The 27,545-nt window shown below is 44.0% G+C and overlaps 1 protein-coding gene across 1 annotated transcript; it reads left to right on the forward strand.

Moving 5' to 3' along the window:
* Positions 1-25,296, forward strand: HAPSTR1 (HUWE1 associated protein modifying stress responses). Its single transcript, XM_081887466.1, has 4 exons — positions 1-576; positions 2,359-2,439; positions 11,735-12,010; positions 21,102-25,296. The coding sequence occupies exons 1-4, from the start codon at positions 312-314 to the stop codon at positions 21,344-21,346; spliced, it is 867 nt and encodes a 288-aa protein (XP_081743592.1). The 5' UTR covers positions 1-311; the 3' UTR covers positions 21,347-25,296.
* Positions 25,297-27,545: the final 2,249 nt, after the last annotated feature.

Raw genomic sequence — 27,545 nt, forward strand, 5'->3', positions numbered from 1 at the left:
GACGATCGGCAGTGGCGTAGCGAAGGCAGAGAAGGCGGGATTTTCAGCCTTTCTTTTCACTCCTTTTTTTTTTTTGGCCGCAGCCAACCAATCACCCAGCCAGCATGTTCGGGTGACACCTTTTGGTGCGCTCGGGGCGGCGTCTCGGGCTCAGTGTGGTCGGAGGCGACGGAGGGGCCGGACGCTCCCCGGCCTTGTTGTTGTCGTCGTCGTCGTCGTTATGGGGCCGCTAATGGCGTCCCCGTCCCCGTCGAGAGGCGCCCGCTTTAGGTAGCTGAGCGGCGGCGCACGACAGAAACGGGAGAGGCAAGATGGAGGAGAAGGCGGCCAAGGAGGAAGGCGACGCCGAGATCCAAGAGCTGCACGGGCCCGAGCACTGGTTCAGCAAGTGGGAGCGGCAGTGCCTGGCGGAGGCCGAGCAGGACGACGGGGCGCTGCCGCCCGAGCTGCAGGACGACGACGAGGCCGCCGCCGCCGCAGCTGCCGCCGCCGCCACCCCGCAGCCCGAGCACAAGCAGCAGAAGCTCTGGCACCTCTTCCAGAACTCGGCCACGGCCGTGGCGCAGCTCTACAAGGGTGAGGAGGAAGGGAGGGGGAGACCCCGAGGGACGGAAGGGGGGGAGGGGAGGGAACGGGGAGCGCCCCCTCTCAAGATGGCTGGGAGGGAGGGAGGAGGCATAGAGGAAGTGCCAGGGCCATGGGGGAGGGGTTTCTTTTGGGGGAGGAGAGGCTGAGGTTTTAGGAGGCATCTCCAGTTCATGGGGGAGGGGAAGCGGGTCCCCTAATTATGTTGGGGATGGGGGGGGAGCAGGGAGATAGGGACCTCTATTTATGGGGGAGGAGATTTGGAGGCACGTCGAATAGCTTGTGGTTAGTGGGGGCCTCCTTGTATAGAGGCGTGGTGTGTGGAAGGGCACCCCTATTCATGTAGGGGTATGGGGGACCCCCATTCAGGAGACCCTGGAGAGGTTCTCGGGGTAGGTCGAAGAGCTTTTGGAGGAAGATTGGGATCCGTAGAAGGTGCCCTATTCATGGAGACGGGGTGGGGAAGCCAATTGGCATGGAGCTGGGGAAGGGGGACCCCCCTATTAAGGAGGCACAGTTAGAGAAGACGAGGATTCTGGCGGGTTTGGAGCAGGTCGAAGAACAAACGGGTCTCCATGGGCAGCTTAATAGGAGAAGGGGGTTTCCTCTGCCTCTGCGTGGGGCAGTTGAGTATCCTGGGGGAGGGCGAGAAATGAGAAGCCTGTGTACGCGCTAATGCGTGTAGTTAACACATGGCACGTTCATACGTGCGCAGTCGCGTGTGCCTTACACGTTCCTGCCTCCGCGCTTCTCGTGTGCCTGGGCATTGACGCGTGTACGTACACACGTGCGATGTCTGTTCATTGATACGTGTGTGAGGGGCAGAGGCGGCGACGTGTCTGCTTCGCTTCCTTTGCCCCCTCTCTTTCGTGGGAACGGGGCCTGCAGGGGGAGGCGAGGAGGAAGTGGCCGCGGGCGGAGAGCGGGAAGCGCCTGTCAGGGGGCCCTCCGGCCGGCCGGCCTTCCTTCCTCCCAGGCCTCGCCCGCCCGTCACGGCCTTTCCAGTCGGCCGCCGTGACACAGACACGGCGGGCGCGCACACAAAATGGCGTGAGGCGGATCCCTCCGCCCTCCTTTTCTCGCCTCGCGCCCCATTTTCTTTCCCCTCACGAAATAAATATAAGGAGGGTGGGGGGCGGAGGGGGAGAAAGACATGCTGGTTTCTCCTTCGTTCTTTTCTCCCTCTCTCTCTCCCCCCCGCGCATTTGGCAAGTGGGTTCGTCCCGGCCCCTCCCTTCAGCTTCCCGTCGTCGGCCCTTCCCACCGACAAAATGGCGAGAGGGAGGCTCGGGCTGGGAGGGGCCTGTGGCAGGAGGGGAGAGAGGAGACGACGTGAAAAAAGCGAGTTATTGTAGGCTTCCCTTTTCCCCTTCCTTTTAATGGTGTTTGCCTTTCCCTCCTCCTGTTTCCAGTCTCTCCCCTACGTGAGGGGAAGCTGTTTTACTCCCCCCTCCATTCACATGTGGTTGGTTCCAGTAGTCTCTCTCCCCCTTCCATGAAGACTTGGTTGATTCCAGGATTCTTCATATCCTGATTTTTCACTCTTTTTTGTCCCCCTCCTTCAAAAAAGGTATCCCATTTCCCCCTCCCTCCTCCGTCCAGGGAACTGAACAAAATGGCGAAGCCCAACATGGCCGAGGGAGGGTCTGAGTGACAGATCATAAGCAGAGCCTGAGAAAGAGATAAAAGCGAGTTAGGTGGTTTTCTCTCTCTTCATTTTCTCGTTTTTGTTCTTTTGTTCTTCCTCCTCCTGGCACCCCCCCCCCCGCACAGACCGTGTGTGTCAGCAGCCGGGTCTCTCCTTGTGGGTCCCATTCCAGAATGCAGCCACTGCTGTCACCAATCTGTACAAAGGTGAGAGATTTCAGGTTGGTAGTGGGTTGTGGGGAGGGTGGCAGGATGAATGGGGCCTGAAGAGGACAAGTAGGAAATGGACTTCAATAGAGGAATAACTGAGTTATTGTGTGTGTGTGTGTGTGTGTGTGTGTGGTTTGACAGTCATGCTGTGCATCTTCATCTCTTACCTCCTTCAAATCATAGTCTTGTTAATAAATGCATACTGGTCTTCACTTCATATTCTTGGGCATTTCTGCTCCACCAGGGCCAGGGGAATGTGTTTGCTAGGAAATGTTAGTTTGTTCATTTATTTTTATTATTGCATGTATAGTCCATCTTTTCTCCAAGGAGCTCAAGGTGGCATACATAGTTCAACCCTCCCTCCCCATTTTATCCTGCAGCCATCATGTGAGGTCGGCCAAACTGTGAGACAGCGACTGTCTACCTAGTGAACTTCATGGCCAAGTGGGGATTTAAAACCTGGTCTCCCAGGAGCTAGCCCAACACTATCCGCTACATCACACTGACTGTTTTGCAGTTTCCTGCTCCCTCCCTCTCTGTTTCTGTTGTGGTAGTTGCACAAATTGTGGCCACACGGTTCTTCAGTCTGGTAAAGGTTTGCTGTGCTTTACCTGACTGTGGTACTGCAGTTACAAATAGCAGAATAACTTGCCACTTTCAAAGTTAGGCTGGTCAGCCAGGTTTCCCCTCTTGCCTTCCCACACAATTAGTGAGCATTGCTGGACAATGCAGTTGTATATTTGTGACAATAAATATGGAAATAGGGTGCTGGTGGTTACAGATAGCTTGGCAAAAATGCAATGTTGCGGAGTTGCATATTTGATTAGGAGGGTAGCAGGGATATAGTTCTTTATAAATGGTCTAGCACTTTGAGTCTCCAGGTGCTGCACTACTGCTCCCATTATCGCTTACCATTGGCTAAACTGGCTGGGGAGTCAGTAGTCCAGGTGCTCTTGGGACTACAAGGTTGAAGAACACTGGCCTTCAAGTAGTGACTTGCAGTGTGTAGCTGGGTATTTCCCAGACTAGAGACATGTATGATAGACTTCTGGGAAGAGAGGAGTGATTCATAAATGATAAATTTGAGAATGCTGAGGTCTGGAAATCAGTGCTGTATGTTGTAGAATAAGGCCTACTCCACCCTTTCCCAGAATACTGCTGCACACTGTAGAGAGAACTGTTTCCATTCTAGAAAACAGAACACTTCTGGAGTATGGTGCCATGATATTTTCAGTGTTAATAATTGTTAATTATAATATGTGTTGAGGTGCCTGCATCTAAATAACTCAGTATTGAGTGCCTTCTGCTTCCATCGTATAGATAGAAGCTACTGAATCATGCCCTTCACTGTTCTTGGAGATGCATTGTGAATTGTGAGTGAGTGACAAAATCTTCGTTGTAAGGAGCCTTTGGCCAGAATGACAGAGCCAAATGTACTCTGATGTGACAGTTGCCAAAGTTCTTGGAAGAAGAAATGAATCAGTTTATCTGCTCCAGTGTTTGGAGCCTACCTGTCCATTCCTTTCCCTATCTTGAATGTCAGCCATTTTTGTGCTGCATTGTCCTTGACCTGCATTACCAGCAGTCTGTTAGGTCTACCTGGGTCTGAATGCCTTTTAGGAACAAGTGCGCTGAGATAATAAGGTCCATTCATTACAGAAGCCTTTCTCAAACTATATTTTGACCAAAAGAGCCTTGTAAGTTAAGAACACCTAGGTATTGCTCAACATTTGTGCATAAGGCAGTCTGAGAGCCACCTTTTCCTCGGTGGATTTGGTTATAGAGTGTGGAATTGGTGGTGTAAGCCTGGAGACCTAACTGTGATAGAATAGAATGGTGGTGGGGAACCCATGGTCCTTCAGGTGTTGGATTCCCATCACCCCAAGCCAGTATGACCAATGGTCAGTGCTGATACAAATTGGGAGTCCCACAGTACCTAGAGCACCAGTTTTCCTATCCCTAGAACAGGAATGTTGAGGTGCCCCAGGATGTCATCTGTGTCTTCATTCCCTTCATTCTGACCCTCTGCCTCATAGGAATGACGAGCTTTCTAGGTTCTTCATTATCACAACACAGACAGAATTACCTTGGTCTGTCTGTCAAGTGGCAGAATGCTTCTGTCTCACCTATTGTAGTACACCTGGCCCTTGGATATGTAGTACAGGTATTATTCAGCTAAGAAACCTAGGTGTGGTTCAGGCTAATTTCTGAACAGTTCGAAATGGGGGTCTTGAGTCACCTAGCACATTATTGGATGAAAAGTTGCTTTGTGACTCAGTGCCCTAAGGCCTCCATTCTTGTAGGAGTCATGAGAAAGTTGATTTGCACACTTGGAAGAGGAATTTCTGGAGTCTACAAGGAAGTCTAGAAGTGGTTAAATCTCTACCCTTAAGTTATGTTACAAGCAGACAGCCTTGAATTGGGGAGGCTGACTCCTAGAATAGTTTCCAGCTACCCATTATAGCATAGTTTCCCATAGGAACAAAGTGATTCTACACTTTGGCTGTGTAGTAGCTGACATTGGAGAGAACTGGTTTAGTAGTAGTCTGGTGCTATTTATACTGTCTTCTAAAAACCTTAAATCTTAGCGACACTGAGTGACTTGCAAATCAGTTGGCATCCAGAATGTAGATGACAGAGCATCTAGTTCCTTCTCGCAGTCACAGAAGACAGCGTGCATACTGACTGCCAGGGTATTAATGTTACTCTTTTTACTTTTAATGATTATCATTCCTATGTTTTTAGCTTTTCCTGTTTTATCTGCATATTTGTATTTTTAACAGTAAAGTTGCCTTGAGTACCAATGGGGCGGGGGAAGGCGGAATATAACTAAATAGCAACAGTTCATCCCTCAAATTAGTGTGCTGTGCTGCTAGACTTAAATGGATCAGTTTGTGTTTGCTTTGTCTTATATGAGAAGGGGGCAAGAATGTGATTATGGGTTTTTGTGGGTTGGGGTTTTTTTCTGATTTATGAACTGCAGACCAGCACAGGAATCTTAGCACACTGAGACTAGAATAGCTTGCCAGCTACTGGTACATCCTCCATAAGGTTCACATGTTCTCTTCCATCCACTCATGGTGGAAAACTGAAGACAGGACTACTGACTGTGTCTGAAGTTGCTCCCATTTTCTATAAGGAGACTCTTCAAGAAGTAACTGGCCATCTGACAAAATGGTTTAAGTTTCAGTAAACCACAGGTTACCCTTTTGATACGTTTGACCCAATATGGTGGGGTAACAATAGTTTAGTCAGACTTAACTTTTTCTGCAATCATGTGAGTAACTTGCTATAGAGCAATAGGTGTAATTAGATGGTGTAGCTTCCAGTGTGTAGTGGTTTGAATGGAATGCAACACTCAAAATGGCAACCTCTTAGTCATCAAGGGAGGTCTTTGCCAACTCAGCCAATAGTATTAGTCAGTGCTGTTTTTCCTTATTTGTGCAGCCAGCTTCCATTTTGCTTGTTTATTGCTTGGTAAGGGAAGACATCTGTGTCATAGCAGTGACTTGCCTTATGCATGTACCTGTTGAAAATAAAAATAAAAACCCATGGAATTGGGTTGTAAAGAGTGAAGCGTTAATTTGCCATGTGGAGTCAAAAGACCTGTGTGCTAGGCTAGTCTTGTAACTGCATCCTGCCCATCAGTTGTGCAAGGCAGAAAGTGGGTAGGAACAGGTGCACTGAGTACTACAGGGCAGCTTAGGACAGCGCAGGAGCATTGCTCAAAGCTGTGGAAAGTTGACTGTAGGTGGAGTTGGGACAGGATGTTTACCAAGTCTGGTGGCCCAGCCCACTTAAATTGCAGGATACTGCAGGAAATTGTGCCAGTGCTAATGCAGCAGCACTAGTTCTTGAGCAGAGGTTCTCATGAAATCCCATCTTCTCGTATAAGAACATAGAATAGAACATAGGAACACAGAAAGCTGCCTTATAGTGAGCATGACTTCAGTAGCACTGTTGACACCAACCAGCAGTGGCTCTCCACAGCTTCAGGTACTGGCTCCTTTTAAGCATGGAGAACATGTGCTCTTCAACTGCGCTACAGCTCTTCCCTACACAAATAGGTAGACAAATTGTCCAAAACCAGTTTGAAATCCATTTTGTGTTACCGGAGTCATAATTTTTGACCTGGCAATATATTGTGAAATCACAATGTGAGAGAAACCATGAAGCTAGCCAATGCTTCTACATAGTTCCATACTTATTTCAGATATTGCGATGTATTATGATGTTTAGTTGGTGATCTACTGTGATATTGAAAACCAGTTATTGCCCAGCCCTGTACTGTAAAAAGGCGAACTGTGAAATCTCTAGTAGATGTATTGGCTATGGACTCATTAGGCAGTCTTGTGTAGATGACTCTCTCTTTACACCCTCCATCTGTAACTGAAGTTAGTACTGACCTATCTGTACATGTAATTTATAAGGGTTATATAGTACAGCAAAAATTGTATATACCGTAAATGCTGTTTGCTTCCTGCTCTTCCTCTTCTTACACTGGGGTAGCATGTGTCCTTGTCCTTCACATTTTATTCTCTCAGTAATACTGTGATGTAGGTTTGGCTCAGAGTGACTGGGTCAAGGCCACCCAGTGATTTTTAACAGAGTTCAGGATTGAATCCATGACTTCCCAGTCCTTGCTTTAACGTGCTAACCACTGTACTACATTGACTTTCAAATTGACACATCGATAATTTTAAGATAGAGGCAACTGCTTGGCTTTTGCCATGGATTCACATTGTCTTGCAGATAGCCCTGTTCTTACTGAGTTTGCCACCTCAACCTCAGTAGCTGGATCTATGTGTGTATGTTCTGCTCATATGGCAACATTAATTCCAGTTGGATCTTCAAAGGGCGCGTAGAATCAAGGTAGCAAATCTGCTTTAATCTTTTCAAAACTGGTACAGCTCCTTGAGTAATGAACACTATTCCAAATGTATGAATCTGACTAGGAAAAAGGTGTCAATTTTATTATTTACTGCCAGACTTGTGTACTGCTATTTCCACTCCAAGAATGGACACAGGTACACTGTGCACACAGATGATTTCACATGTATATGTGTTAGCAGTCCTTCAAAAATGTCCATCCACCATCGTTCAATTACTCATAATACACCAAGTAAACAACTATTTCTTCATTTGGATCCTACTGACTGTGGCCTTTCAAGGTAAAACAAGTTGCTTTCTGGACTGGCTTTGGTCACCCAGTCAATACAATGTGGTAGTTCTAATTGCTCAGTGGGAGGTCAGTCTGTTAACCCTAAGTAAGGAAATTGTTGACAATCATGCCAAGCGTAATGGCACCAGGCAGAATAGGAAGATGTGTAAAAACAAGGAGTGTCAGTCTAAGACTGTAGTTCTCACTCTGATATATTGCTGTTGATAAATCACAGTGCAATTTACAAAGTTGCCAAGGACAAAGTGGAATGCATGTATTTCCTAACTCAGTAAGGATAGGATTGAGAGTGCAAACTTGCAACACTTTTTAGCAGGTAAAAACTTGTGCTGAGGATTTTGCAAGTCAAGCGAATTTTAGGAGTGTTTCTAATATATAGGTCCAGTGCTGGTGTAAATAGTTGCCAAATTGTGTAGTTTGCTAGTGGTTGAAGATGCCCAATAAAAGCATGATATAGTTTTACCATTTTTTTTGTTAGTAGTGCTAATGTTTTGAAATCTCCCTATAAGGTCTGTTAAAAACAAAGCTGAAGGCTTGTTTTCAGTTCCTTCAGCTTGAAATGACATGTGACTACTTGGCTGGTATGAAGATCATAAGCTTTTCTTGTCATTGCAACTCTGGAATGTGGTGTCATACAACTCTTGAGTGTGTCTATTCTGGATGCTAGCTGAAGTATCTATGTAGAGGGCAGATACAAGTGTAGATGGTTGTCAGTGTGCAGTCATAGAAAGTAGACTTAAACATGTTAAGTGAGTTGCGTAACTTCTCATACTGCTCTGTATCACCTTTGCAGATATGTATTTACTGTTGAAAAGCAGCTCAGTATGCTTTTTATATAACTTGAATGTAATTAGCATTAGTATATTGATAGAGAAATTTGCTTTTGCTTCCTTGGCAATTTCTGTGTCGTGGAAGCATCTTTTAACATTAGTTCTATGCATGCAATTCCATTAAAAAAAAAAAACTTACGTAAGGAGACTTTTAGACTTGCTTGTTTCCCATGGGAAACAATCTTTGTTCAGATTGGGATCAAATTGATGAAACTGCTCAGTCTACTCTCCTAATTCACCAATACTCTCCTAATTCACCGATACAAATAAGACAAGTGTATTGAAACAAAGTTAAGATGGTGGTAATGGGCCTAAACACCATGGCACTTCAGATTAATAACTGATGGTGGTGCTCACCTCAATTGCTGCCTTACAACATTGCCTTTAAAAGTTGCCTGTAATCGAAACCCTTGTACAATGTGGCAGTATGGTGCTGCCTGGACTAAATAGCAGATGTTTTACCCTCACCCTCCCTCTCAAGAAACATAAAGGTGGCTGTCAGATTGCACCTGTTTCTTTTTATTGCCTACCCCCATTATCCTCCTCTGTGATCTGTTTGTCTGGCTTGATTTTGGCTGTCATCTGTCTGTTACTGACCCCTGGCAGCTTTAGTTGACCCAGAGAGGAGGAAGTGACTCAGGGCTCTCATGACTGAGTTCATTTGCTTTAAACATCTACTTCCCCTAAGCATCAAGGTGTCCAACAATAAAGTGATACTGTATATGAAATACAATAAACACAATTCTTTAAAAGCTGTGTTGGTTGCAGGAGGGTAGGGATTACTGTAATTTATTGTAGTTACTGTAAATTATTCCTGGTGCTTGTAGCCATCACTTAACACCAAACTACCCCACTGGCCATGAGCAAATGCTATAGCCATGGGGCACCTCCTGCAGTGGTTAACAGCAATAAATCAGCAGTAAACAGTTACTTCAAGGCATTTTGTAACTCTACCAAAGGGTTCTTAATGAGACTTCATAGAAGAAACTGAAAGGCATAATATTCTCCTAATACAAATGCTTTCGGTTTGTGGAGTTTTTTCTTCCTTGTAGTCATAGTTCTGCATTATAAGTTGCTGTGTCAGCAGCAGAATGACTGTAGTTCAATTCTGAACCCCATGCGAACAGCCACTCATCTTGATAACCTATTGATATGATATCAGCTGTGGATATCCTGAATAGTGGGCTCTGGCTGACTTGTGAATAAATTTGGAAATGCAATTGCCATATAGTGTGAAAATCGAATAGTTGTTCTAGAGTATTTTCATAGGTGTAGATCCCCCCCCCCAACATCTAGCAGTGAAAAGGGGTTTGGTACAGTATGCTAAATGGCTTAAATTGTCTTGTTAAGAATGGATACTCATCCAGTAATAGAATGGGTGAAGTTGTGTGAAGCACAATGGTTAAGTGAAGCAAGCCTCTTGCATATGCCAAAAGTTCTGATATTATTTCAGAATTCATCATATATAGTTTTCTCTTGAATTGAAAGAATGGAACAATTTTTAAATTGAGTTTTAAGGCATGTGTGCAGTTTCAAACTGCCAGAGTAGTTTTGATACAACTTATGGCTGTTCTCATTTCTGGCTTTACTCAGATTGCAGGGCTAGGGTTAGGCATTCTCCTGGGAATAAATGGATATTCTACACTGTTTGCAGCTCAAGGGCCGGGTCACATTGTTGTGCATGGTTACTCAACACCTGATGGTCTCACTGCTGAATATGCAAACTGACTTGGTTGAAAAACATTCTGTTTGAGCTGAACTGATAGGAGAATGATCTAGCGTGTCTTGATCATACATGTAGGCCACTGTTGGGTGCTGCTTTCATCAAATGTGAAAGCATGAATGTGTAAACTGTACTCTGTTGCCGGTTGCAAGAGCTAGAATGATCTACCATGGATACCATTTGGCTTGGGTTGAGACAGTTGGAATCAGCTGCTGGATTCCATGTGTTGGCTAGGCAAGTCTTATGATTTCCTGTTTGTTCATGTTTGTAAAATGAGCAGTTCAGTTTGCAGTGCTTGAGGAGTATTTCTGTATAAATGATTTCTCCTCAAAAATTTCATGCCACTTTGAAATTTGAAATAGTTTGTTCTAGGTAGCGTGCATGAATAGTTTGCCAGATGTGATGTTGGTAACCCTTTTGGAGGATTAATAAAGTTGTACTTGACTCCTAAACTTATTCCTAATGCTTCTGTCTGATGTCAAGAGTCTGTTTACCTTGGGATATTACAGAACTCCTGGGGTAAAATTACATGTGTGCTCAAAAATGCTCAATTCAAATCTTCCCCTTGAGTTAATGAGCATTGACACTATCTGTAGGTTACACTTTTCTGTGTTAAATATTACTGTGCTAACCCTCCCAATTTGAACGAGCACCACTATGCATCAGGGTTCACTAAGAGTGTGCCACTGCTTTTGCACATTGCATGCCTCTTAGCAGCACAAGACAATGCTCTTGAATGTGTGGCAAGAACTTTAGTCAGTGTTGCCCCCCAAAAGATTTTGTCAGCTTAAAATATTCAAATAATACTTTGCTACAATCATTACTATACAGTTACTAGGTATGTGGTTTATGTGCTTAACCTTTTAAGCCAAGCTTTGCCATAAGTTTGGGACTCATGGTAGCTGTTCTTCAAAACATCTGGAGGGCATCAGGTTGGCAAAAGATTTTTTTTTAATCAGACAGAAGTTTAATAGGATTAAATCGCATTTTAATCCCATTGGAGTGAGACGAGGAGATGGATACAGGAAACAGACCAATCTTTCTAACTATGATCATAATCATGAAATAAATGCTTCCCGTTTTGCCTTTATTTTTATTATCTCCTCACCCTGGGACACAAAACATTCTCAGAGAGCAAAGCCAGGACATCTGGCAGCTTGTTTTGTATGCTGCTTTTCTTTAACTTCTATGCTTCTTTTGACTGAACTTGAATTGCTTCTTCTCCCCTCACCCCCCTGCAAGTTCAGCAAACCAGAGCGGTTTTTGCCTTCATGCTGCATCCAGCAAAGCACAACTTTTAAAAGGACACTTGTATGTTTAGAGAAACTTCACGCAGGAAAAAGATGTTTTAAAACAAAAACCAGTTTCAAATGTGTGCAACTCCATGGGAAGTGGTGGAGGGAAGCAAAGAAACCATACATTTAGTGCTAATTTTCACAGGTTGCACAAAGAGGCTCAAAAGTGTTTTAAGTGAGTCACATGAAGTCAGTATTTGACTCCAGAAGCAGATTTTAACTGTGTATCTAATGCACCTCCTAAAATTCTTGTCTCTTTTTCCAGAAAGCGTGGATGCCCATCAGCGGAGTTTCGATGTAGGAATCCATATTGGCTATCAGCGTCGTAACAAGGATGTGTTGGCTTGGGTTAAAAAGCGCAGAAGAACTATTCGCAGAGAAGACTTAATCAGCTTCCTGTGTGGGAAAGCGCCTCCTCCACGAAACTCTAGAGCTCCCCCAAGACTAACTGTAGTATCCCCTAACCGAGCTACTTCGACAGAAACTAGCTCCTCTGTGGAGACGGACTTGCAGCCCTTCCGAGAAGCCATAGCTCTCCATGGTAATGGTTCTGGCTTTTTCAATGCTTTTCATAGGAATGGGTGTTCAAAGCTCACACCTCTAAACTCTTTTAACTTCTTTAATGACCGTGAGGTGTTCACGGCAGCTAACATCAAGAGTAAAGGCACAGTTGGACTGGCTCTCAGTAGCTTGACACCTCATTTGCATTTTCTGCAGTTGCATCTAGCTGTAGAGTAATTTGTTGTTTCTTGCCCTGGAAACCGCTTAGTGCACTTTCCAGGGAATATTCCATGTTGGTATCAAAGGGTTGTATAGCTCTGAATCACTGTTCCTTAACTCTGCAAGCTCCAAACACACTAAAAAACCACTTGCTTGTTATGAACATAGTTGAGCAGGGCTTAAGAAACATATGTTGGGAAAAAGAAGAAACTTTTCCTAGCAGAGGGAAAAGGGGGCACTTCAAAAACGTTAAATTTTGGAGTTTAATTGATTATTTTTATTTAACAAAATGGATATGCTGCTTGAAGATAGAAAACTGCTAAGCGTTTTTTTGTTTGTCCATGGGACAGCCGTGCTCCTGTGGATCTTTAAGCCATGCTTTCAGCCATTTTGTCTTCCCAGGGACTTGAGCAAGAATCATAAAGTCTAAGGTGCAATTTAGGCGAAAGTAGTTCCAGCTTTGTAGACTTTTCACTTGGGTACACTGGCTGACACCTTTTTGTATATCATGAGATGAGGCTTGCATCCATGCTCTCTATTTGTTAATGTGATGCATGATTGTTTTTGGCTAAGTGTACATGAATTTGGAATCTGTAGCTGGCCAGCAGTCAAATGAATGTGTACTTATTACTTTGAAAGCTTTCTTGCGGCATGGAGGAATTTAAAACATTACTAGCTTGTTTGGACGCCTTCATCCTTGCAAGAAAAGAACATGCTTCCTGCTGAAATGCTATTCTCTACTTGCTTCACAGTGCTAAACTTACCACTTGAGTGCATGCCACCCAGTGGTGCAGACTTCAAATTGAAGTGCAGGCTGATGCAACTGAAATAGAAAACCATTCGAAGTCACCTGCATGTATGGGGGAGGAGGCTTGATTTAGAATGATTGCAAGCTCTCTTATAAATTACTACTGATGACTCAGTTTCGAGAAGATGGAAGACGCCAGGGTTGTAAGCTTTCAGAGGTGTGGGTATTTCAATAATGGATGTTTGAAGAACAAGTTGACCTGATCTTGCAGAATAGCTTATTTGGGTTCCCATCCTGGCACTGATCAGACCCACACTTGCTTAACTTCTCATACTATAGAGGTGACATTTAACTTGCATTTTTTTGAGGGAAAGAAACACATTTTAATGTTTGATTTTTTATTTTCAGAGGCATAAGCTATGATGCCCTTCTAAAAGTTGCCTAGGTTTGGATAAACACAGCAAGGCAAGATTTTTTAAAAATGTTTTGGTGCAACTCATAACCAGGAATAGAAACTTCAGGCTCTAGTGCTGAATGCTGCCCTCCAGGCCCCTCTTTCCCTTGCTCAGGCAACACTCCTCACTGGACCTGCTTCACACACTCCTTGATTGTTGTCGCCTGGCTGGCTAAAATTCTTGAAATATTGCCCTTGAACTCTAATAATGACTTGCTTGCCTGGGTTGAAAATGGAGGTGTGTGTATGTATGTGTGTATGTAGAAACCGTACAAAGGTAAAATTGTTGTCTCTTGCGTCACCCTCCACTCCCAACCCCAGTAGGTTGACCAGAGGGGAATGTGGCCTTCAGCCTGAGAAAAGACTTTGAGAATCCCAGTGTTAATAGAGCAAAGCACTGTGTATTTTTAAGGGAAACATTCAGTAGTGTGCCTTGGGAGACTTGTGGGTTGCATTGTTTGGATCACTAATAGCATTTCCCACAGGTCCCACTAATCATCCTTTAGTAGTAAGAGAGCTGAAGTGGATGCTTGTTTAGTGGTGACTAAATATCATGCATTAGTGGTTTGGGTTGTGATTGTGCAGGTGTTCTTGGCTTCAAGACCTCATTTGGTAAGCTAACATAAATAGTGAGGTGTTGAGATAATAGCATGGATTGTAGTTGGGTTACTATTTATCTTCAAATTATGCAAACCACTGGCCTAAAGTGGAATTAGAGACAGGTGTATCTTGGCAGAGCCTTTTGTTGACGCCCCCCTCACACAAACACACTGGTCTTCCAATGTTTTCAAAGCAAGATGGAAATGGGAAGTGCTTCTGTTACTAGGTTGCAAGCTGATGCCTAGCCTTTGTGGCTGTAATTGCAAGCTTTCTCTTCATTCTGGATGAATATCAAAGATAGTTATAGTTGCAAGAAATGCCTGCAAACTATAAAATGAATATTTGCCTCTTTACTAACATGGCCAATATAGCTGAGGAATATGCTCTACCTTCTCAGGCTTTCTGTTACGTACGTATTTGTGCATCTATTTGGCTGTGTCTGGGATTGAGAATAATGACTTACATCTCAGCACAAGGTTCAGTTCCCCACATCTCCAATTAAATGATCCCTGAAACAGGGTTCAAGATACTGAAGAGCTGCTGCCAGTCAGAGAGCACAATGCAGCGCTAGGTAGGCATAGCTGTGCTGTGATTTGGAACAAGGTAGAGCTGTTTTGGCTTCTGGTTTTTCGTGTTTGCCTTGCTGCTTAGTAATGTCATGGGGTTTTGTGCTTGGGAATAAGACTTCAGAAACAACCTGAAGTTCCAGTATTGAATTGAAAGCTACCATTGACCAGGATTAGGGCATGTTTCTGCATTGATGGAGGTGCTAATTGGATATATGCTGGGTCTGGAAGATAGAACTGAGGAAATCTCTGTCCTTTTTTGGTAGCTTTAGAATAGAAACTCTTTCAGGTTGTGGTAAATTATTGCAGTTTGGAATGCTTCTGTTTAGGGTGCTGTCCATGCCACCCCCCCCCAGTAGGATACTCCATTCCATTATTCCTTCCCTGGCTTTCCATTCTTATCCCTACAGTCTTATTTTTACATTTAGATCAGATCTTTTCCCAAGGAGCTCAGTGGTTCCCCCACTCCCCATTTTATCCTCACAACAATTTGGTGAAGTAGGTTAGACTGAGAAATAACTGTCCCAAACTTACCCAGTGAAGCGGAATGGCTTAGGGGTTTTTGAATGCTGTCCCCACAAGTCCTAGGTTGGTACTCATAACTGCTGTGCTACATTGCCTTGGGTAGCATTTCCTGGCCATGTAGCATGTTTAGTCCACATGGGGTTGCTGTGGGTTTTTCCTTCCTTGAGGTCTTTCGCTCTGGTTATTTCCAGCTTGTGCACACAGTGGAGGTCCCCACAGTCATCTGAAATTAGAATACTTGGGTGGCAAACACGGTTAAGTGTATAGTCTAAACCCTCAGATTGTTTTGTTTTATTTGTTAAGATTATCTAAACCTTTTCCTAACAAGAATCTTCAGGACATGTTTGTCTGAATCTCAACCAGGGTCATTGGGGTCAGCAAGCACCAGGCCAGTCATGGCAACATATTGTCAGTTGTGCTTCTGAACTTGATTAAAAAAACCTAGATAGAAAAGCTTAGTGTTACTGAGCCCCTTTTCTCGGGCTTCCTACCTAGGAGACTCTCATTGACTTTAGCAACTTCAGTTCTAAAGTTCTGCCCTGAACATGGAGGATTTCATCTCTGCCTTGCCTCTTTTGACAGCTGTTGCCTAGAAAAGCTGTGCTTTCTGCGAACCACTCCATCAGCAGATTGGGCCCTGTTCAGGCATTGTGCTTGAATGGGGATTCGGAAAACAAATAGTGGGTGTGCACACTGGCCTCTCCACATGCCCTCACTGATCTTTCTTCATTGAGTAGGGAGGTCTGAAAGGGGCTTCTAAGCAAATTCAGTTGATCCAGAATTGGGAGCCCCAGTTGCCCAAACACACTTAGAAGGCCCCTTTAGGCTTTCGCATTCAATGCAGGAATGTTCAGAGAGGAGCATGGCATGCATGTTCTTGTGCCCATACCTCACATTCACATTCCAGATTCAGGTATAATGCAGCCAAACAAGCATTATTGGAGCTGAAGAACACATTTAACTCCAAGGAGGGTGCAAAGCAGGACTGTTGAAGACACTGGTAGGGAGAAGGGATGTTTCTTGACAGGGTGTGTAACCTATGGAGAGGCCTGTAGGGCCATTGGCACCTGCACCTGATGTTTCTCTGGTGCACTGTGGAAGTATATTGACACACTGGCTGCAGGAGAAGCTACTTTGGGTCATATCCCAGATGGGCTTGATGTGCCCTGTTCCCTATTTGTATTCCTCTCTGAACAATGTGGCTTTCCTGCCATCTTGCAAACAGCTTTCAAAAGTCTTTTCCCTGTCAAAGTGGCTTGCTACTTGGTAGGATAAGGGCTTGCAGCTACTGGTGTGGCTACCTGCTCAGACACAGAGAACTGGTTATGCAGTTTAGGTCCTGGCTTTTGTCTCCCATATTGTTGTGAGCAACTTTGAGTGGCCTGGAGTCTGTCTATTCTCCAGTGACATTCTGGCAGCTGGGAGAGATCAAGAGTAGGGTTAATTTGAATACTAATTCATTTCCCCATACTCATATCCTACCCTTCCCGATGGAAGCACAGAGTGGCTAACGATAACACTATTGTACACACGTCACAGCAACAAAAATGTTAACATCATAACAGAGTGTGCAGAAGAGCAATGGCAGCAGAAGGGCCAATTACATACCAAAGGCCTGAGTAAATAAAAGTTTTTGCCTTGTGCCTCAATGAGGCCAGCATGAGGGACAATCAAATATCATTTGGGAAGGAATTCTGTAATTTTAGGGGGAGTGGGGCCATTTCATCTCCTGCCCAACAGAAGTTGAAGTCAGATTAACAAGTAGAACAGATATTAATAGATGGGCAGAGCAGTACTAGAGAAGATACTTTTTTCAGGTACTTGAGCCTCAGTCTTCCATTCTGTTAACTGTTTTGTTAAGCGATTTCTATACTGAACAGTATTTATTTCGGTCAGAATGTAGCAGCAGACTATCTTTAGACTTGTCCACAATTTTCTGGCTTGGCTTTGTTGCCAGTCATTATTAGTGATACCTTCTCCCTCTCCTCTCCCAGGTGTCTTCCATGTGTACAGAATATGGTGGTAGGATGGGGACTTTGTCTCACTTTGCATTGGATGTTGGAATAAGTAGAAATTACTTCTTAAAAGCCCAGTGTCATGTCCCTCTCAGCAACTCACTGGATTGGTTGGGTGGCTTTTCTGGATAGGTCTGGGAGAGACTTCTGCCAAACATTGGAAAGATGGTGCCAGTCAATGTAGATGTTCCAGAGCTAGATGAACCAATAATCTTGACTCTCTGTAAGACAGCCTCCTATAAGGGAACAGAGGGACACTGGTTGAGAGTTGCTCCTTAGGCGAAATGTTTACATCAGATAACACGATAAAATGGAAGATATATTGTTATGTACAAAACAAGTCAACAAATTGCTGAGGTTTTGGTTACACAGGGAATGCAGTGCTCGGGAGATGGGGGAAGTCCATTGGATTCATGGAAGTATGTATTTGAAAGTGGAAATTTGTTTATTAAAAACCTAATAAAATATTTATAAAAAAAAAAAAAAAAAGAGAGTTGCTCCTTAGGGGGGAGAAGTGATTGCCATCAGTGACTGAATTTGTCGACTTCTCTAAGAAGTTCTTTGTTCTCAAGTTCAGATTGCTGCGTAGGTTACATGGAATTAAGCCTGGAGCAAGTCTAAAATCTTAATATCCAGATACTGTTGTTGGATTATAATTCTCCAGCTGAAATGGCCACTGGTTGGGAAGATGGGAGTGATGTCTAGAGGGCACCACGTGGCCTCCCAATTGAGTTGGTAGATTTGCCCAATTTAGTGTGTAAATTCATGAAACTGTAAATTCATCTGACCAAGTCACACAGTCTTCTGAATGTGTGACTTGGTCAGATAATCTTTCCTCCTTCCTCTGGGAATCTTCTGTAGCAGAATGTTGGATTTGGAGGTGTCCCTTTGTTTTTTTAAGAAAAGTTTATTTGGGACTGGTTGAGGTTTAGGAATTAAATTGACGGAGCTGGTGCTCATTGGAAATAAGCCAGCCCCACCTCTGAGGCTTCCTGCAGGGAAGGACACTTGCTCATGTGACACTATCTGGAAATATTTCCGAGACTGGAGGTTAGGCAAAAGGTGTTTTTCTCATGTGACTGATTCTTTGGTGACTGGTAAGGACAACTGTTTCTTGTCAGATCTGAAAGCAGGGAGATGCAAACATAAGAACCCTGGTGCACATTACTCAACAATGTGTTCGTTAACAAAGGCTTCTTCAGGCAATTCCCTATGTCAGATGCATCTGCTACATTCTGTTTTTGTTGTTGCTGTTGCAGAAGGCTGATGCTACTCTTCTGGATTCTGATCCAGTATCGTTTAGGGGCCTGTCAGTATGTTTTTTGAATGCTGGTTTGCAAGGGCCTGCCTTTGGAAACTACATACTGTCGGTGCACATTCAGTTTTATTGTGCAGCATTTGGCCATAACAATTTGACTGTTCAATGAAACAAGTATTTCAGAGGTGTATAGTGGGTATCAACATGGATGTGATTTGAACCTTGTGCTCTTGAATCAGGGAGCACTGTTGAATTTTGTAAATCATTGCCGTCAAATCTGTGCTCTTCAGGAATAAATTCTGTGAATTTTAGAACTTCTATAGAAAGCGGCCCAGACTGGCTGGGACAATCCTGTCAGAGGGGCAGAGTATTACCACCACCATCTTTTAAGGTTTTGGTAGCACCTATATTAAGGGTCTTGAAATATGCAACTTTAAACCTAATTTGATCACTCGCCTTGTGGTAACTGATCAACCAGATTCTTGACTAGAGCTATGTGCCAGTGTAGGTTAACAGCCTGGCCCTAAAAATTGTTCTACTGACTGCTACAAGGCATAAATCTGCATGTTACTTCCTTGCTACCTTGTCTGTCTGTGTGTATGGTTATAAGGCTGATGGGGCTTGGGTGGGCCACAGACTATTTGGAGAACTCCAGACCATATCTATAAAGGCTGTGCTAGAAATACCTGTTTAGCGTGACATTGTTAATACTATAAACATGTGAAACCTTATCTGCCAAGGTGAATTGAAACTTAGCACCAACTAAAACATTTTACTTTAAATGTGCCGTTGTACTACTTCAATATGCCTCTGAATGCATGCACCATTGAGCAACAGCACAAGAGGACAGGATATGTTAGGCTAGATGGGCCTTTGGCATGAACCATCAGGCTTCTAGGTTCTTAGGTAGAAGCTGTGACTGGACAACAAGCCCAGTAGCTAGTTAAATGCATGCTGTTCCAGCAGGCTGCTTCTAAGTTCCTTAAAAGGGGCATCTCATTCTGTCATGTATTTGCTTGGGAATAGTGCTTTAGGCTCCCTTCTGCTGTCAGACAATGGAATTTTGAAATTCTTTCCCCTTGTAGTCTTGACGTGCTTCTTGGAGATATACAGATAAAATGATATTCTCCTAGAACAGCCCTCCCTCCCCAAACTATGTATCTTTCAGTATAGTTGGTAACTATATTTCCCCAGAAGTTTGTATGGCCTGATGAGGATGTTGCAGCATTAATACCTAGCAAGCATAACCATGGTTTAGACCAGGCATGGCCAAACCTGGCCCTCCAGCTGTTTTGGGACTACAGTTCCAATCACCCCTGACCACTGGTCCTGTTAGACTGGTCCTGTTAGCTAGGGGTGATGAGAGTTGTAGTCCCAAAACAGCTGGTGGGCCAAGTTTGGCCATGCCTGGTTTAGATGTTAGGTAGACAAGCTGTGGCTTTTGCAATGACTGACTTTGGTGTTACCCAAGTTTAATGTGACTATCTCATAAACCTACCCAGATCACCATAAACCTACCCAGATCACCCTTGTTGAACCTACCACTAACACTCTGACAAGTAACAAAAGTGCAGATTCCTAAGTACCACAGAAAGACAACAAGCAGCTGCCCCCAATTCAGGAATTCTTGTACTGTGGCTTAAGCAAGTGACCAGAACGCAGAGTTGGAAAAATGTTTTGAATTCCCAACCCCTTGTATAACATTGTGGGTTACCAAGGCAACCAAGAACCTGGCCGCCTTCCCAGTCTTGCCTGAATTGGCACTCTACATGGGAAGGGAAAAGGGGGCCAGGAAATGGTACCTTCCATTAGATGCTGGTTGAAGCAGAACACATCTGTGCAAGCCTCAAGAGGGCTAGGGTGGCCTTCTCTAATATTGAGTCCTCAGGTGGCTGATGGGAGTTGTAGTCCAACAATATCTGGGGGCACAAGGCTGGACTAGGACATTGGTTGTGATCAGTGTTGTGGGGCAGAAAATCCCCATTTCCCAAAATTACATTACTTTTTTATGTGTGAAGAAGGTTTTCTGCTTGATACATTCATTAATAACAATGAATGGCCATTGTAAGTACAATATTTGGCAGGCTCTGCAGTTTTGCTCTTTGATAAATGCAAGTAGACTTGGGCCCTGTTTTCAGGCTTCTCAGAGGCATATCTGGTTGACTACTGTGAGAACTGGGTGTTGAGCCTAGATGGACTTTGTCCTGATCCAACAGGTCTGTTGTTATGTCAACATACTAAATTAGGGCACAAGAGAATTTTCCAGTGTAAGTTACCCTAATCTGCATAAGAGAAATTTCAAGGGGGGAAAAATTCCAATTCAATCTTTGACCTTGATCTTGTGGCCACAGGAAGTACTTTACATAAACTTGTCCCAACTTGTTCTGAACTTCTTGCATGTGGAAAGTATGTGGACTCTTCTAATGTTCCTAACTGATTTGATTATGCCCACTGGGCTGCTCTTTGGAGATCCTCAAAAGTCACAAAGCACCTGAAGATCCCTAGGCCTCAGTTAATAAATTGAAATACACTACATTGCTCTGTGTGACTTGTGGTTTCTGATTCTGCCAGTCATGTTGCAGGCTGTTTTGCAGGAGGAGACTTCCTATTTTGAGCTGATCTTTAGGTCATGAGGGTTGGGAACGGTCCTTAAGACAAATGCTGTCTAACTTTGGAGTTGGGCTGATGGGGCTTTTTTTGGATGCTGACTCTTTTCTAATTTCTGCTTTCTCCTTCCTTCCTTCAGGTCTTAGTGGTGCAATGGCTAGCATAAGTGTTCGTTCGAGTACCCCGGGCTCACCCACTCATGTGAGCAGCGGCTCCAACAGTAGTCGAAGGAGAAATGGACTCCATGACGTTGACTTGAACACTTTCATATCCGAAGAAATGGCACTCCACTTGGACAATGGTGGAACTAGAAAGCGTACCTCAGCCCAGTGTGGTGATGGCATTACGGACTCCCCAACCCATAAACGCAATCGTATGATCTAAATGGCAAAACCTTTTGACCCCCCACCTCTCCCTCTTCCTCATTTCCCCCCTCCCCATGCTGCTTTAAAGGCACTCGATCCACAGCGTACCTACTGCTGGGGAAACAAACCTGAGGCGCTCTCCTCCCAAGTCACACAGATTCAATAATTGCCATAAAGGAAAGCTTACGTACTGACAGTAGATTCTTCTCTCGTAACTACAGCTTTCTTCAAATTTAGATTTCTTTAGCAGAGGACTTCCAATGTTGTGTAGTAGCTAGCAAGCTCATCGCAGGCAGAACATGCATCCGTTCCAAGGCTAAAAAGTGACCTTACTTGTACTCTTAAAGGGAAAAAGGAAATATCAGACATTTATTTGGTTTTAGAAATGCTTTTCTGTCCTTTTTTTTCTTGCTGTGTTTAAATACTTGCTTCAACAGTACTGCCATTTTGACAACAATGTCAAAAACATGACTTGGCATGTAAGACCTGCAGGCTTCTTTTTTTGAATATATATATATATATATATAAATATTTTCTTCTTAAAAGTTCTACTGGGCGCATTAATTTCTATATAGTTAAGTGTGCAAATTTATAATTAAGTATTGGCCTGTACCCTTTTTTAAGTTCCCAAATCAGTTGATGGTGGCCGTGTGGTAATGTAAAGAGGTTCTACGATGGTTCTGCAATGGAAACTAAATCAGTGCTAAAAAGGATCTTCATTGGATTTGCTTTGTGTGTGTGAGAACTCTGACATTGCTGCACCAGTCTCACCTCCCACACCCTCCTGGCCCAAGAACTTTTAATTGGAAGTCTTTCAGCTGATTGGCCATTATTACTTGAGTATTCCCTTGTAAGCAATCAGCATAATTCTTCATTAATTGCCACAGAGGAACATGTTCTGTCACTGGCGAACAGGTGGCTTGGGTACTACATGACTTGTATTGTGTGCTTCCTGTGAAGAAATTATCATTGTGGAATGATGAGGAAATGGATGAATGGCACTAGTTTTTGTTTCTGTTTTTTTAAAGGATATTGGATGTTTTCCCACTATGTTGTGTGTGACTTCCAAGCTGCTTAAGGAGACATGACTTAAATCACCAAAGTCAGCCAGTGCAGGTCTTCCGACAGGGGCAAGATGTGACTGTTTTCAAAGTCCCATGAAATAAATTTCTCTAGGAAATAATCCTGAAATGTTTCCAGTGGCTTCAGTGCAATATGCAGCAGATGCAAACTGAAAGAAAAGTCTTGGGTTTAAGCTGACCTGGCCTTGAATGTGAGCTAATAGCCAAGTTCTTGCCACCCTGGCCACCCTGTGGCATCCTAGGTGAAGCAGGTTTCTGGCTGTACCATGTTTTCTCCATGTCAGTCATGTGGTGTGTTTGATCAGCTAAGTGAACCTTGGAGAATGTTGAAGGGAGGCTTAGAAGAGGACCAGCATGTAAGGGCTATTCTCCTCCGCCTGTGGGGGAAAGAAACCGGTGACAGTGACCCAGTTTGCATGTAACGGTAAGTCAAAACAGTGGCTTAGCGCAACTGAGGAAGTGGGCTGGTTGGTTCCTGTGCCCAAGATTGCAGCTGTTACTCTCTTTGCCCAGTGACGTTAGACATGGTTGGCTCAGTGGTGCACCCGAACCTGGGCTTGCAGTGGGCAGACAAGCCATGAACTGTAGCCATGGTTTGTTCTTGGTTTCTCATTTTGGGAGAGACAAAACCACAGGCCTGATTTGGATGCAACACTAAGCCAAGCTATGGCTTAACTCTGGCTAGCGGGGCACCTTGGGCAGGGGGCTGTGGCTGCTGTTTTCAGTCCAGGGACCCTTGCACCACTTGTTCAAACTATTCACACTTAAGCCATAGTTTAGCTACTGTTATGTGTGAACTGAGGCAGTTGTTGCAGAAGGCCCCACCCATGCCTAGTTCCTGAGATCTTCCCAGTCTTAATCAAGTGGTGAGTGGAATGATGTCTTGCCTACTTTCTGCTTCCATAACTGGGGGCTTTTTTAAGCAGCCTAGCCTGCAAGTAATTCAATTTAAACTTCTTGGCCTGACCAGCTAGGCGGCATCAGGACCCTCTCTACACCGTATAATGCATATGCAAACCCAGGTCTCCACCCCCATGGTCACTTCCGCATTTCACTTAACAGGATGGAGAGCTCAAAATGCATGTGGATCTTCCTGGCTGTAAGCACCCTGCAAATGGCTGTTGTGAGGCAGGGGAGGGGGAATCTGTTTATGCTTCGAATACCTATGGGGAACTCTGTTGGATCATGGGATGCAACAGCATGACTAGTTGGCTGGTACTGAGTCACAAGTAGCTCTTGAATTTTTCTGCCTTTTCAGCCTTGAGGTGTCCTGGCACAGGTGCCCTTTTGCCACCATTTAGAAGAAGTCTGCTTTGAACCACAGGGTACTCGTATAACTTCCTGAGGCCAGGAACATGCATTGCAAGAAGCATGTTGCTTTTTTGCTTTTGTAGAGCTTTTAAGTATTGCTAAAATACAAACAGCTTGGGGGAGTTGCTAAACAAATATTTTTTTTTTAAAGTTACGTGGTGTTTGTGGCTACAGGTTTGTAGTTCATGATACTATGCGTGAATTTTAAAACAAACCCAGAGACGACACTTTCTAAAGGTTGCCAATGTATGTACAGCTAGTTCACTATTGTTGACCTAAAAAAAGTGCACCACGGCTTCTGTGTGACATTTGTAATTTGCATGTGGTCTAGAACTAGCTTCCATCGTGAGAATTCACACTGGTATGTGCCGTAGTGGCTTAAGACCACAGTGCAAAAAACCTGACTACCCACCAGCTTTTTCTGCCAAAAAAGTGGCACTTCAGAAACATAGGAGGAGACTGTTTAATTGAGAAGCCCAGAACACTGGGCAGTGTCTTGTATTTTTGGTAGCAGTCAGCCTGGAATGGACAAACGTCGCATAATAACGTCTGCCACTGCTATGCTCCCCAACCCCCTCACTCCTAAATTGATTTAGTTCATAGGTGTACAGAACTAGTAGAGGAAGGTTTTTCTAGGGCTTCACTAAACACTGGGTTTTTCTGATCAGTGGTATGTTTTCTCCAAAGTAGTTAAGTGAGGGCCAGCCCATAATGCTAGTTGGAGCAGGATACGATACGTTTGTTTTATCGCTTAATGAGTTTGAAAAGATTGAAATGTGGATCTTGATGTGTGGAGTTCTTCTTCCCTCAACCCCTATCAGATAGAATATAATAATTCCTCTGTTCACTAATGCTTTGAAGCTTTGCTATCAGTCTAGCTCCTCTGAACAAAATTTGTCAAGCGTTTTTTTTTACATTTTTGGTGCCATTTTTTTCCTTTTCGGTAAAAGAAAAGCTGGCTTTGATAATCTAGCTGCACTAATAGTGTGTGTGCTTGTAAGTCTTTCGACAAACTTTATTTTTACTGCTTTTTGAAACCCTTGTATTTACTGTTGAAATATTCAGCCTCCTGCCAAAACAAACAAAAAAGCTAGACTGCATGATGGCCTCATCTGGGAAATGGGTGTGTAACGAATTAACTTAAATATCCAGTGTGGATTATTTCCATTGGTTGTGACTTCTGGAAGAATAAGACTATTGTAAAACAGACATGTTTAGCGCTTTGGGATGTGGTGGGAAATTAGTCGATTGCAGTTCCGCATTTTTACCTGGTTCAATTTGAATGCCTTCCAGTGACGTTTGTCTCATCTCTTTCCCCATGTAAACCAAACTTAACATGAATGTGGGGCAGATTTTACATAATAGTGTATCCTGCATTGAAGCTGAGCTTGGCTTGCATATTACTAAAAGTTCAATTTAAATATTAAAACACATGAGCTATAATGAAGTAATGCAAAGCTGATTTTTTTCTTCTTCCTTTGTCTGAAACTGAACTCCTGCAATCCTCAAATGTGACTTACCCTGCTGGAGAAATAGATACCTTTTTAAAACCCTAATAAAATTCAAAATAAACCAACCTAGCTCGTTTGGTTTTTTAATACTTCTCTTCACTTTCTCTAGGTATCCGGAAAAGAGGGTGGGAAGTATCGCCAAACTCAAACGAGGTCAAACATAGCCTGTTTAAAATCTCACATTTATGGAGGACTAATCCTACTTGTAAGAAGAAGAAAATGATTACCGGTAGTTCCGTTTTCTCACTGTCCTGGAGACTTCTGAGTGTGTTTAGCTGTGCTGTGACTGAATGTAAAGCTCTAATTTGTATTGTTTTGGATGTAGAACATGAGAATGTTTATATAGTTCTTCACATACATTGGGAGAACAGCCATAAGTCTGTAGTAGAGCATATGCTTTGCATGCAGAAAGTCCCCAGTTCAAGCCCTTCAGGTATGGCTAACAAAGATTCTTGCCCAAAATGCTGGAGAGTTGCTGCCATCAGATCAGTGGGCCCCAGGGACCAAATGTGGTCCTCTCCATCTTGGTCTTGATGTAAGATCAGGCCACAACCTCCACTGGCATTATTTAGTACCCGTGTGCTTACCTGACTGGAATGTGTCCTTGGATTCTGATAATGATCTTTGCTTGGCTGGATGGAAGAGAAAAAGAAAGGTAGGTATGTCTGTAGAAACTAGCCTATTGTACAAAGGTAAAAGTTTGGCCTCTGGCCCACCCACCACTGGCCTGTGGCTCCTGGAAGACAGCCCATAAGGAAAGTGGTCCCACGGCTGGATTAACTAACTTTACCCATGTTAGTTACTACCGTAATGCTAACGTGGATAATGTTCTCCACCCGCCCCACACTAGATGGACCAAGTGATCCAACTTCATATTACATTTTTATGAACATTATTGCCACCATTGTTTTAACATACTGTGCGTATGTTATGCAGGACAGTTACTGCCTGTTTTCAGACGTGTGTTTGTACGCTGAGGCTGTGAATATAATAGCAGTCCTGAAGCTGCCTGCCCAGAGGCTGGGATTGAATTGCTTTGTAACGGCGCATCCTTTCCCTGCTTGGTAGAAGTAGCAGAAGTTTCATGGAATGAGAAGAAAGTGAGCTATAAAGGGCTGAGCAAAAACACTGCTCCCCAGAAGCAGTTGTTCACCGACCATGAGCCACCAGCTGCTGGTCCACAGTGACTCCACCACAACGCAGTTGGGTGGGACACTTCAAGGACAAAATCTGGCACATTGACTGGTGGGGAGTGCCACTCTGCCACATCAGATAGTTGGAGATGCACAGGTGTAAAAGTCCTTGTTGTTAAAGGAGAAGGAAGCCTTTCAGGCCCAACTTTTACCAGTGTGCAGAGCTACCCACCTGTCAGTAATATGGCATAATGATGATAGGCGAGTGAGATGGTTAGTCCCACTCGCTGTGAGGGGAGGGATCTGCTTCACTTAGTGATGGCTGATTGACAGGTGGTTGTAGTTTGGGGGGAAACGGGCTTGTGGGCCAACATTTGCCTGCAGAGTGCAAACTGGAGATTCTCCATGCCTGATAGAGAGTTCATTTCACTTGTAGGATGCACAAACAGGTCAACTTAGGTAACAGAGACCACTGTGTGTTGCATGTACAGGCAGTGCCATTGGCCCAAGCCATAAAATAAGCAGAATGGAGGGGAAACAGTCTCTGTCAAATCTGATCTGTGTGTGGGGGAGGGGATTCCTTCTAAAATGGGTAACCTTTTGTTCTTGATAATTGATTGTGACAGTTCTCACACTTGGTTGTAGACTTCTCTGATCAAGTTGTAAATTTCTCTCTGAGCCCGGGCCTGTGTATGTGGTGGCTTTTTCCTCGAAGCTACCCTTTGAGGTTTGGAGCAAGAGCTGACATGCCCATGGCTTCTGGGTGGATTTGAGGACTAGGAATTTGAACCCAGGTTTTGCTAGGCCACGTGTGGCATTATAGTACATGGGTGTGGAATTCAGAATCGCTCTTGACACAGTTGCACACGGACCTCCATTTTCTTCCACCAAATTACAACAAAGTCATCAGCACTAGGTAGCCTCTATGCTGAAGATATTTCTGCACCAAGAAAAGGTATTTCTGCACTAAGAATACATGTAGTGCTCTAGTCCTGACCCCATGCTCCTACCAGACTTACTTGGATGGCCACCTCTGTGGTTTCCAAGACGAGCTGCCATTGGTTGCATAATTTTAAGAATGCCTTCGCAAGGGATTTTTTTTTAAAAAAAACTTTTTATTAAAGATTAAGCCCAGCTGCTGGGGGTCCTGTGTTCATGCCGAGTAAACATATTCTCTGTTT

The sequence above is a fragment of the Podarcis melisellensis genome, assembly GCF_964234715.1.
Source record: "Podarcis melisellensis genome assembly, chromosome: 14".
Taxonomy (NCBI): Eukaryota; Metazoa; Chordata; class Lepidosauria; order Squamata; family Lacertidae; genus Podarcis; species Podarcis melisellensis.

Bases quoted from the DNA above. Each gene is read 5' to 3' on its own strand.
- HAPSTR1 (XM_081887466.1), top strand. From the start codon at position 312: ATGGAGGAGAAGGCGGCCAAGGAGGAAGGCGACGCCGAGATCCAAGAG. The intron at 577-2,358 runs GTGAGGAGGAAG...CCCCCCGCACAG, and splicing joins CGTGGCGCAGCTCTACAAGG to ACCGTGTGTGTCAGCAGCCG. The intron at 2,440-11,734 runs GTGAGAGATTTC...CTCTTTTTCCAG, and splicing joins TGTCACCAATCTGTACAAAG to AAAGCGTGGATGCCCATCAG.